Raw genomic sequence first — 12,849 nt, forward strand, 5'->3', positions numbered from 1 at the left:
AATTCAGAGAGGGAGGAGATGCGGCTAGGGTTCTACGGAGAGGAAAAGAAGGGAATGGGTTTTTGCGCATCAAAAGTTTTTAGCGCGTCAAAACTTTTATCTACACTTTAGCGACTTCTCACTGCGACGGATGACGACGTGGAACTTGCCACATCACCAAACCGTACAAAATCACTGCAGGAGATGAAAACTCTCTCTATATATATATATAACATAGACTTTATAATGTTGCAAATACATAATTAAAAAAATTGCAACGTATAAACAAACTTTAGATGAACTTGCTTATGAACAATTAATTAAATTTCACAAAGTATTGTGAGAATTTGTTTTAAAAAATACTTTTCATGTACATGATATGTTTATATTTTGGAAATAATTAGTGTTTAATTGTTTATCAATCTTAATCAATACGGGAATCGAATTCATTCAAGGCGAACATCAAATATCTACATGAAAAGTACATGTACAACTGTTTAACATGTATGAACAGTGTTTCTTTTTGTTGGAATGTTGTAATGACTTTGTTAAATAAATTATTTATCTTTTCTCCTCGGAGTCTTCTCTTTATACTTAAAATGATTACAAAGATACTTCTATACAATATTATAGAAGAGAGATTTTCATAACCAATATTTTTTTCTATAAGATTATGAAAAAAAATCTAAAAAACTTTACAAAATTCTATTGATCATCAGGTGAAATTGAAAACTATACTAGAGAGATTGCCACAAAGAAAAAAAAAATTGTACATGATAATAAAATGATTGTGTGAAAATTATCTCTATATTTAGTATTTGCTTCCTAGCTTGATCATTATTTTGATGCGCTAATTAATTCATTTAGTTTAAGAATGTGATGACCATGATGGTTCAAATCAGTGTTATGATACAATGATAATGATAGTTGTTGCAAGATTATCCTGATGATATGATTATAATTATAATACCTGATTACTTTTATATTATTGCTACAAAAGAATTAACTCGAAGATGATCTAACAATAAGATAGGTAACAGTACATGGCCCAACACAGTCAATAAAAGACCTAATATTCATGGGGAATACAACAAGTTGGAATAGCACTTATGCAAACACAAAACAAATTATGCAGTTAATCTAGAGCATTAATGTCAAGTGCTTCCAACATAGCCATACTGCTTTCAGCTAATTAAACCTGCAAAACAATATAATCAAGCAATTAAGTGCATTACTTAGCTATCTAGTAATGAAACGAAGTTTAATCACCAGGTAATAAGAAGCTCCATGTTGGAGAGGATAGAGGGTGACTCCCCACTCATCAGTGAGCACAGGTTGGCCGGATTGATCGAGAAGGATGGCTTCCGGCCCGAACAGTTGCCGTATATTTATCCGGCCAGCCGCGACCTCATACGCCGCCTCGCTGGTGATCACCGTTGATCGGGCGCAGGCGGCTGCTCCGGCATCAAATATACCATCTCCAATTTCCCCCATCAACTCTGTTTATTTGATAAATTAATCAAAGAAGTAAATGACAGATACGTATATATACAAAATAATATGCATATAGAAAATCCTATGCATGAAAAAGAGACAGCATAATTTGTATGAATCCCATGCACACGTCCAATCTATAGGAGAAATGACACAACCATCCACTGTGTCATTCAATCTCCATCATGCATCTTGGTGACATGACCACATAGAGCTCTCTGATCAGATCTGTTCATACTTGTCTTTCTTCTCTTTCATGAGAAAGATTGCGTGCACGTAGCTGTTGTTCCAACAGTAAGACAGCTCTCAATTTTGGGAGCATCATGACCTTACAGAAAGCAGGTGGCTGCAAAATTTGAAGTGAAAGCACATGGAAATATAATGTACATAACGCGAAGTAGATGGATCAGCTCACTGAAGCATCACTCTCAGTATGTGAGAGCTGCGTCATTAATAGCTCATACCTTGTATGTCGCTGATAGGGCTACCATTAACGCAGCTGCCTACAGTGGCAGCACTAGAAGTTGGAACAGCAGCAGCAGCGGCAGCAGCTGCCGCTGCTGCATAAAGATGCTGTAAATATTGCATCTTCAACTTGTACTCTTGGTGATCATCATGATCTGGTTTCATGAGTAGCTGCATCGGCGTCTCAGGATCGTAAAGGCCGTCGGAGCTGATGATTCCGGTGTTCATATCTTGATACGCCGGCTCCGCGAGTGAGTTCATCTGCTTTGGGAGTAAGGTCGTCGGCGGCAGCCGGGGAGAGAAGTGCTGGAATCTAGTCGGGAGGGGTAGGGTTTTGTTGCCGGAGTCGGCGGACTGGGCTGAGGAGGAGGAGGAGGAGGAAGAGGAGCCGGTGGGGGATGGTTTCGGTGTGCGGCGGGCGGCTGCCGGGCTGAGGTGGTTGCGGTTTCCGTGCTTGTTCTTGGAGCGGGACTTGCGGTTCTGGAACCAGTAGAAGACGTTGGCGTCGCCGACGGGTCCGAACTCCTGGAGCTGAAGTCGGATCTTGCGGATCTCATCGCGGCTGGGGTTCACCATGCCGGAGTTGAAGATGGCATCCAGGATCCGGATTTGCTCCGGCTTCGGGTTCCACCTTGGCTTCGGATCGGGGCTCCTCTCCTCACAGCCTACGCATGTGCACCACAGAAAGCAAGCAATCATCATCATCATCATTTGTTAAAGCCCTAACCCTAACTCCCTAACTCTCAAAAGAAAGATAGATGGTTATGATTACTGACCTAGATTTTTCTGGTGAATGATGTGATCATGCTGCCATTGGTTGATGCAGGGCTTGGACTTGAACATGCTCGTCCAGTGCTTGTTGGATGAGGCCATAGTGGTGGTGGTGATGGTGGTGGTGGTGGTGCAGTAGAAGAGGCAGAAGAGTAGTAAGTATATAATGAAAACAGTAGCGTCTCCTTATCTCCGTGTGACATATATGTACATGTTCAATTCCTTTCCTATAACAGCCACCACCTACTCTGCTCGATTTTTCACATCTAAATATGAATTAAAAGGAACAGTGGTGCCCTCTGCCAACTTCCGCAGTAGGTACTGCATATTAATTAATCAGATAATTCATTGTAAAGTGTATATACGAAAAGGCACTGTTCATATGACTTGTGGCACTGGAAATTACTGAAAGATGGAAGAGTTTAGGGAAGAGGACACGAATTACTAATGCAAGCAACCAATTGTACACAGTACAAGAAAGAAAGAGAAATGGAAAAAGCATTTGGGGTTGAAAATTCCATTATTTTTCCTTTATGAAAGGGTTTCATTCGAGAGTGATCGTGGATACTGATTTAGATCGATATATAATTTGGCACGTCTTGTCATTTTCCACAAGAGGCGAGTACTTGTGCTGAGGTTTTGAAGGGTAGTTTGTTGGCTTGCAGGAGAAAGAGATAATGAATAGGAAGAGTTAAAGACAAAGTGTAGGATTATTCTAATGGAGGAGCTGGTTGTTGTGGAGGAATAAATGCATTGAGAAAGAGAAAGAGAGAGAGAGAGAGTGAGAGTTTTAAAGGAGAAATTAAGCACAAAAAGTGGAGTTGATTGGGAAATGAGTTGGGGTGGAGTAATTGCACGGGGTGAATTGGATTGTTTTGGGTCATACGGTGAGGTGAGTGAAAATTGGATTGACTCGAGGGGTCTTCACCCTTTTGCCTTCTTCTCTATGGCTATGATAAGGGCAATAAAAGCTTTCATTACTTTCAATGGCCTGACTTCATGGAGCTTGACAAGTACTACATTGGTTTTGGTTTTAGTCTTTCAATCTTGAATTGGATATGCATAATTGTTTGGGACAGTAAATAACTTGACCTAATTCGAAGTTGGTGTATGCAAATATAATAATTAAAAAGAGAATGATATTTTATCGAATTGCAGGTGAAGATGTGCAGGCCGGTTAATCTATAGTTGTTGAATATGCAATAAAGGTATCTGGAAGTAACACGTCCATCACTTGCCTGAAATTTACTCTCTTTTTTTTTTTAATTCACGTTATCCAATCTACAGTGGCAGACCAGTGCAATGATATATATGAATTTGCTTTAATTTGCATCTGAAAGCTTTCTTCTTCCGCGTGCATACGTGTTCAGCAAGTCAATCTTTGAGGTCGGGACGATTACTTGTAAGTGTTTGAGACTCCGATGAGCTGCCCTGCGGGTGAGCTAGTGATGATGATGACTCCAATGAGACAATGGCGTGTGTGCTCCCTCCCTCCCTCCCTTCCTCGTGAGGCCCTCTGACTAAGCCAGCTCCGCCCATCATCATCATCATCACCACCACCACCACCACCACCACCAAATGCATACTGCTGCATCCTCCTCCCGATGAGGTGTAGTTTCTGGGCACAGACCAGCAAAAGCAAAAAAGAAAGAGGCAATAAATACAATAAATTAAATGGCCTTGAATGAGCCATGTACAGTTGAGCACAAACCGCGGGGCACAAATCCCATCGTCGACCTCTAGAGTCTTGCCATGCCCATTCCCACGCCCATGCATTCTCTTCATCCTGCACCCTGAAGTCGACATGAGAATTGCATTTTTTTTTTCAAAAAAAAGAAAACAGAGAGATCTATAGGGAGGAAATTGGGGGAGAAAAGGCTGCTCTGTTTCCTCTCCGCTTCATTTCTCCGTACCCATAAAGCGTGCAAAGTCAGCTGCTGGCTTTCTAAACTGAAAAGGTCGGAGCTCGCTTTACTGATCCAGGCCTATTTAAAGCTCCTGCGCCGGGGAATCTTCACACTCCGACTATGGCAACGTTATTTACTCCCAACTAAAACTGCTGTTAATCGGCATTAAGATATTCGTCGATAAGTATATTTTGCAGAGAGCACTCGATCTCACGTGGATAAGCATTGACTGATCGAGGATGGAGATGTCAATTACTCTCATCTGTTGCGTGCAATCACGGACAGTTTAAATGAATTGCGAGTGGGAATAGAAAGAAGAAGGCATGCAGCAGCGTCGGATGCGGGCCGTTCCTCCTGCTGCTGCAGCATATGCTTCAATCAATTCGAAGAGACAAAATATACATGTTATATTTTTCCAAATGATCATATCCTTTTCTCAGTCTCTCAGGTTTGCGATTCATGGAGGAGGAGAATTCAGCAGGCGTAAAGGAGAAATTGGGTTCGTGTGTGGGCTTGGGCTAATTTCCGATGGGCTTGCGTTGGGCCGTATTAATCTAATGATTTCATCTTTATTATTATTGATATTTTAAATCATTTTTTTTTGTCCAATGGTATTTTTATTTTCAAAATAACATTATCAATTTAATTATTTTCGTTGCATTAGATTTAACCCGCGTTATTTGGTCAACCGGTGTCGAAAAAAATTCAAAGAAGAAAAAGAAGGTAAGAGGAAGTTGGAGGTAGTTGACTAAGTCAACGTGCACATGCGCTCTTGAGGTCAATTGATGTTGCGTCCTTCAACGAAAGTCATAGAGCGAGGAATTTTTTTTATTTGTTATTTAGCTTCCTGAATTAATTATATATTTAGATAATTCATTTTCTTTAATAAATTTGTTATCAAAGATGTACACGTGGAATTATTCCCTTGGCATGGGAATTATACTTCTGGTGCAACTTGTAAATAGTTTTTTCTATCCGTAGGCATTTATAAAGAAGGGCATACACTTGGACCCCACAAACAATACAAATCAGGGTTTGACTAACCGGTGACTTTAGATGGACTTCCTCCATTTAAAAAATTAAAATTTGATTTTAGAATTGAAGCAGTATTAAGAAGATCTATGTAAAAAAATAATATAAAAACTATTTTTTTTTTTCAATATTCTTCGTCCAAAACAATTAATGATCGCCACGTAACCCAACAATTTTTAGTTTAGAGGCAAAATCTAACTGAAACACCTTTTGATGTGTTTCTCCACCAATCCATTTGTTGACTTTTGAATTTCCCACGTGTTAATTATTTAATTCTTAACTGACAACATTGACTGAGGTAAACTGGCCCTGCAAATCCAACCTATTCGTTGAATTAGTGCAGTTGAAAAAAAAAAAACATAAGTGCATCGTAACTGAATCGTAAAAATGTGCATATGACCGGACGCCCTTCCAGAAACAGGATCGAGATTAGTTGTCGGAGGGCAGGCAGTCAATTCCAACACGCTTCTGACCTCGTGGCCATTGAACCAAGCCAGGAATGAATCTAGCAGAGAAGTGAAAAGCTGCTTTCCCATTCCAATCCATCATCCATATTAATCCAACCAACCAACCAGCCAACCAACCAGAGGTATAGCAGCAGCAGCAGCAGCTCAATTCCACTACCTTCATGGCTTCCAATCTCATGCACCACCGCGTCAAGCAAGAAGAAGAGCAGCAGCAGCAGCTCCCTCTCAACGAGAACGACTCCCAGGACATGATCCTCTTCGAGGTCCTGCGCGAGGCCTCGTCCATGGCCCCCTCCGCCGCCCCGCCGCCTCTCCCCTCCGTTCTCCTCAAGGCCCGCGCCGCCCTCCAACCGCGCGCCCGGAAGTACCGCGGCGTGCGCCGCAGGCCGTGGGGCAAGTTCGCCGCCGAGATCCGCGACTCGACCCGGCACGGCGCGCGCCTCTGGCTCGGCACCTTCGACACCGCCGAGGAGGCCGCCGTCGCCTACGACCGAGCCGCCTTCCGGATGCGCGGCGCCAAGGCGCTGCTCAACTTCCCGCCGGGCGTTTCCCTCCCCGCCGGACCTTCCGCGACCGCGATCGACGAGCAGAGACTCGGTGACTCGGCCTGATCGGCGAGGAAGCTACCTGCTACCCTGCACATGTACAGAAGAATTAAAGAGGTTTTATATTCGTTCCGTGATCAAAATTTGTAGTTCGATCGGATAAATTCGATATGCTTATAAAGATCGGAGAGGAGAGGGGAGATTATTTGGAATCATGGGATAAGGCCTTCGATCGAGGCCATTTCCAGTCACTCTGTTTCTAATTCCCATGAAAACTACATGAACTGGTAGTGGTAACCTTCTTCAAATCTCCTCCTTGTCTCGCATACAAAGTTTCTTCTTGATCATCGATTCATCACGCAGCTCTGTTTGTTTTGGGATTTGGAATCTGAGGCTCTGTGCGAAATATGAAAAATGGCCTGCCCCATGTTTTTGTTGCATCGCATTCCAGTGCGAAACGTGATCAAGAACGACAAAGGCGACCTTAATTCGATCCGCACAGCAATTTGGAAAATGACAGAATCAAGCCGATGGGCATCACTGTTGGTGTCCGTCAATTCACAACCTAACCATGGAGATTTTTCTTTCGTCATTTCAATAACAATAACAAAAAATTAAAAAGAATTGACGAACCGATTAAATAAGGTAATCGACTCCAATCTAACTAAATTATTAAAATAATTATTTAAATTTATTTTTTTTATGAGTTTAAGTTTGATTCGAACTTTAATTAAATTTAATTCATTTAAATATTATGCTCTCAATTCAAGTTTATTTATTTATTTATTTATTCGCAGTTCGATTAAAGGTCTAACCAATTAAGTCATAATTATTCGACAACAGCTAGTTGCACCAGAGATAGCAAATATAAAGATTTGCTAATAAATTTAAAATTTCAACTATTTTAATTATACCTAAAGTTTCCAAAACAAAAAACTTCTATTAAAAAATTAACTAATTATTTAAAACTAGACCATTTATTTATTTAAATGTATCTGTGTTTAAATGAGGAGCGGTAAAAGTGTCTCACATTAAAAGTATGAAATTATTTTTATTTTTAATTTTTCAAAAATGGAAAGCTCATTCAATATTTTAACTATAAGGCAACGTATTAATAAAAGTTTTCTTATATGGAAATAGAGGAAATGTAGTAATTTTAAATTATCAATATGTCTATTATAAAAGTAGATTGAATAAAGGGAAAGGATTTAATTCCTTTCCATTTTGCTAAAATTTAATAGAAGTGACGTTGGAAAACTTCCAATTTTATTTCGTTTTTATATGTAGACATATTAAAGAATTCATTTTTTATATTAATATTTGGTTTGCATTTGCTCAAAATGTAAAAAAAAAATTATAATCAAATTTACTTGATTTCGTTAGCAATATAAAAATATAAATTCTCGTTAATAAATTAATTTGGAAATTTTAATTTAGTTTTATTCATCCGGTATGAAATTACATTTAAGGAAATCAATTGATTAAGAATTAAAATTGGTGATTTAAAAAAACATTAGAATTGATTAAAATATATATAATCATAATGAAAAAATGGTAATTAGTAATCAATTCATTATTACGGACCCAACGTAGAGTTTTATTTTCGAACGGCCGAGTGTAGATGAATTATTGAAACTCGGATTTCAAATCGAACCGGACCAAGCACCGGTTCAGGTTCAACCACAATTTCGTAGTTCACAGCTATAAAAACGCAATTTTAATGGAAACAGAGCAGTGATTTCACCGAATACCTTCGAGACTAGCGATGGTTTCCGTCGCCGTCGCCGCCGCCGCCGCCGATCGGAGGCCACTCCGTCTCTTCTTCATTCCCTACTTTGCCTCAGGTCACGTGATACCTTTGGTTGACATTGCCCGCTTCCTTGCTGCCCGCGGAGTCGATTCCACCATCCTAGCCACCCCCTGCAACGCCGCCCTCGTCCGCTCCACCGTCGACGACGCAGCCGCCGCTGGCCTCCGGATCCAGCTACTCGAATACCCCTTCCCGTCAGCGGAGTCGGGCCTCCCTCCGGGCGTAGAGAACATCAGCGCACTGCCCCCCTCTGAGTGCCACAAGATCGACCACGCCATCCCCTTCACCCGCCCCACCCTCGAGCACCTGCTCGGCCTCCACCGCCCGGATGCTGTTGTCTCCGACGCCCATTTCCCGTGGACTGTAGATATCGCTCGCGAACTCGGCATCCCGCGCATCACTTTCGCCGCGGTGGGGTTCCTGGCCTACTGTATCTCGCAGTATGCATGGGAGAAGCAGCCGTTCAAGGACGTCACCCGCGACGACGAGCTCGTTCCCATCCCGGACCTCCCTCACCCGTTGTTACTAGCGCGATCTGAGATCCCCGACTTCCTCATCCGGAATACTGTCTTCGGTAGACTCATCGATGAAATCTACGAAGCAGACAAAGCAAGCCTCGGCCTCATCATCAACAGCTTTACAGAGTTTGAGGGCATCTACCTAGATTACTTCCGACGAGTGTTCAGCATCAAGACCTGGTTCGTGGGCCCTATCGCCTTGAAGGATTCTGAATCCCACAGCGTCGGGGTCCGAGGTGGCGGCGTCGACCCTGCCGCCGTCGGGAACAGAGCACGTTGCCTCTCGTGGTTCAGCGAGCAGAAGCCGAGTTCGGTGGTGTACGCCTGCTTCGGTAGCTGGAGCCAGTTCTCGGGCGAGCAACTCAGGGAGATGGCGCTCGGGCTAGAGGCTGCCGGCCACCCGTTCTTGTGGGTGGTGCGAGAGGCGGACGGGACCGAATGGATGCCGCATGGATTCGAGCAGCGGGTGAAGGGGCGCGGGCTTGTTCTTCGGGGTTGGGCCCCGCAGGTAGAGCTGCTCAGCCACGCCGCTGTCGGCGCGTTCGTGACGCACTGCGGGTGGAACTCGATTCTGGAGGGCGTTTCCGCCGGGTTGCCGATGGTGACGTGGCCGATCGGGACGGAGCAGTTTATGAACGAGAAGCTGGTGGTGGAACGACTCCGCATCGGCGTCAAAGCGTCGGACAGCATAAGGAGCGCGATGGATCCAAATCGGACGATCGTGAAGGCAACGGAGCTGGCAAGGGCGATAGGGAGCATCATGGACGCTGGGGAGGCGGCCGAGGGAACGAGAAGGCGGTCGAGGGAGCTCGCGGAGAAGGCGAGAGCGGCGGTAGAGAAGGATGGTTCGTCCGACAAGGATTTGAACGATTTGATAGAGGATATATACGTCTGGCACGACAACAAAAAGACCGCCGCCGGGAAGGCGGTCGACATTTAGATTTAGCAGAGTATTCGTTGACGAATCTGTTCCTTGTCGTTGACTATTGGCTCTGTTTGCTTCAACTTTTGATAACAAATTGGCCGTTGGAATAATTGGATTGCATCCAAATTCTCTCATTAGGAGCAAATCCCCTGTAACATTTAGTTTAATATTTTCTATAACATTGATAATTAATTGTCAGCTGTATAACATTTAATAATTACAACTCCTCAAATTTTTCCATATTTATGAATTTATGGTCCACGCCCATAAAAAGGCTATGCACTTTTATTATATTATTATTAGCATTATTATAAAATATCTAACTGTATTTTATAAGTTAAAATTCCTTTCGAGAGGCATCATCATAAAAGAACAGAGCAGATATTATCACTGAGTTTTGGTAAGATTCATTATTCTTGCATCATAAAAGAACAGAAGTAAAATTTATATCTATTGTAAATTCATTGTCAGAAAAGTGGCCTGAAACATCGCATCGCTTGTATATTTGGCATATATATCGAAATGCAGCAACCCATCTTAGTCATGTGTTTTCAAAGTTTATAAGTTTTGCAAAATATTTTAGTTCTTGCATATATGATTATGAAGAGGAAGATGATCTTTTGGAAGCATGGCAAGTAATGCTGGAAAAATGGGCACTAGCATACTACTATTGAATAATATTAATTGGTAATCTTTGTAAATCTGGAATTACATGCTAAGCTATGGGAAATAAAAAAAACTACAATTGCATTGTCAAATTGTGGAAAAAGAGGACAGGGATCTTCTAGTCCATGATCTTTAGATCAATCTTGATCCTCTGTTCATTCATTGACTAGATGAACTGAACCTCATCTGTTTAACAGGTGGGGTCCAATTCATCCAGTCAATGAATGAACAGGGCCTCTTCTGGTCCAGAAAATTCTGGATCAAAGGATTTGGCCTCGGGAAAAGAAGATCTCTTTGGTAACTTACCAAGAGTTAATATGATTGACTAGTTTTAATGTTAATGTATCATGTTCCATTCTGCATTATAAATTCAAACATGACAAGCACTTAAGAAAAGAGTGAGCAACAGAGAAATTGAGTGTGTTGTAGCAACTCCCATTTCAAAAGAAAATATCTTTTCCTCAAAATTGAGTGCACTAGCATATTACTATTTTATTATCTTTGTGGATGATTTTACCAGAATGATATGAATCTATTTTCTCAAACAAAAATTGAAGCATTATCTATATTTCTATAATTTAAACCACTTGTAGAGAGACAAAGTGATTTTGTTATGAAGATGTTAAGAACGGATTGAGGCGGAGAATATCTTTACAATCCATTCATAGAGTATTGTAAAGACAATGACATCAAAAGACAATTAACAGTTAGTCGATGCCCTCAACAAAATGGCATGGCCGTGAGGAAAAATCGTACAATTGTGGAAATGGCAAGGAATATGCTAAAAGGTAAGGCAATTCGAAATCTTTATTGGGCAGAAGCTGTACATACAACTATATATATTCTCAATCGATCGCCAACTAAAGCTGTCAGAAATAAAATGTCGTATGAAGTTTGGTACAAGAAAAAATCAGGAGTTGATCATTTCAGAATATTTGACAGCATTGCATATGCACTTATACCATCGCAACATCGTGAAAAGTTTAATCATAAAGGTCAGAAACTTCTTTTCATTGGCTATACTGATGAATCAAAAGGATATTGGTTGTTAGATCCATCAACAAACAAACTTATTATATCTCGAGATGTTATTTTTGATGAAAATGCTACATGGGATTGGAAAGGAAAAGAAGTTGTCAACTCTGGATCATTGAAGTTTGATAATCAAATGACATCTCAACCGTGTTGGTGCAATATCCTTCAGGTCAAGGGTGACCTGGTTAACCAAGCTGAGTCTTGGTTAGGGTTTAGATGTTTGACAATAAGATATTGATTGAAGAAGAGTCAAGTAGGTCAAGGTTGACTGGATACTTGACTGGGAAGTTCTAACTGGCAAGTTAGGCAGATGGAAGTCCTAGTGAGTGAAGCTAGGCAGAAGGAAATCCTAGTGAGTGAAGCCAGGTGAAAGTCCTAGTGAGTGAAGCTAGGCAGAAGGAAATCCTGGTGAGTAAAGCCAGGTGAAAGCCCTAGTGAGTGAAGCTAGGCAGATGGAAAAACCTAGTGAGTGAAGCTAGGTGAAAGTCCTGGTGAGTGAAGCCAGGCAAGGAAGGAAATCCAGATGGATCAAGGATGGTCGGACATCTGGTGTTGGGAAGTCCAAGTAGGTCAAAGGATTGACTGGATACTTGGCAAGGAAGGAAGTCCAGATGGGTCAAGGTTGACCAGACATCGGTGGAAGTCCAAGTAGGTCAATGGAGTGACCGGATACTTGGCACGACGAGTAAAAGTCCAAGTGGGTCAAAGGGATTGACCGGACACTTGGTGGGGAGTCTGGCAGGTCAAGGGAGTGACCGGATGCGAGGCATGATGTACCAACAGTCAAGGTTGACCGGATGTTGGTTAGGAGGTTTGGGACTTGGTTTGGGCAAAACCAAGTCTTGGATCGATCACGGATCGATCCAGCTCGGATCGATCGGTGGATCGATTGATTCTTCACGAAGAAAGCTCGGATCGATCCGTGGATCGATTGATTCTTCCAAAAACTCGGATCGATCCGTGGATCGATCCGAGGCCTAGCATCAGCCGAGGACGATGCTGCTTCGCGCGATAAGCGCCGGATCGATCCGTGGATCGATCCAGCGCTTTCGGGCGATGGCCGGATCAATCCGTGGATCGATCCAGCCTCCCCGATCGATTCGGAACATTCGAATCGATCGGGATCCGACCGCTGGCGTAAAGCCGCAGGCGAGCGTGGTCTTCGGCATCTCTTCACGAGCTCTTCTCAGATTCATTCCAGCTCCTCCACAGCTCTCAACAAGCACGTGATCGCC

At 42.3% G+C, this 12,849-nt stretch overlaps 3 protein-coding genes across 3 annotated transcripts; 2 read left to right on the forward strand and 1 right to left on the reverse strand.

The window, feature by feature from the left end:
- Positions 1–1,171: 1,171 nt before the first annotated feature.
- Positions 1,172–2,897, reverse strand: LOC122023604 (WUSCHEL-related homeobox 9-like). Its single transcript, XM_042581849.1, has 4 exons — positions 2,715–2,897; positions 1,938–2,603; positions 1,249–1,478; positions 1,172–1,177 (listed from the first exon to the last, which is right to left on the reverse strand). Exons 1-4 carry the CDS (start codon positions 2,809–2,811, stop codon positions 1,172–1,174), a joined length of 999 nt encoding a protein of 332 aa, XP_042437783.1. The 5' UTR covers positions 2,812–2,897.
- Positions 2,898–6,109: 3,212 nt separating this feature from the next.
- On the forward strand, positions 6,110–6,968 carry LOC122048410 (pathogenesis-related genes transcriptional activator PTI5-like). Its single transcript, XM_042609982.1, has one exon. The coding sequence runs from the start codon at positions 6,277–6,279 to the stop codon at positions 6,724–6,726; it is 450 nt and encodes a 149-aa protein (XP_042465916.1). The 5' UTR covers positions 6,110–6,276; the 3' UTR covers positions 6,727–6,968.
- Positions 6,969–8,425: 1,457 nt separating this feature from the next.
- On the forward strand, positions 8,426–9,928 carry LOC122023673 (scopoletin glucosyltransferase-like). The gene has a single exon (XM_042581970.1). It carries the CDS (start codon positions 8,426–8,428, stop codon positions 9,926–9,928), a length of 1,503 nt encoding a protein of 500 aa, XP_042437904.1.
- The last annotated feature ends 2,921 nt before the right edge of the window (positions 9,929–12,849 follow it).

Source organism: Zingiber officinale, chromosome 1B, assembly GCF_018446385.1.
Source record: "Zingiber officinale cultivar Zhangliang chromosome 1B, Zo_v1.1, whole genome shotgun sequence".
In the NCBI taxonomy this organism is placed as follows: Eukaryota; Viridiplantae; Streptophyta; class Magnoliopsida; order Zingiberales; family Zingiberaceae; genus Zingiber; species Zingiber officinale.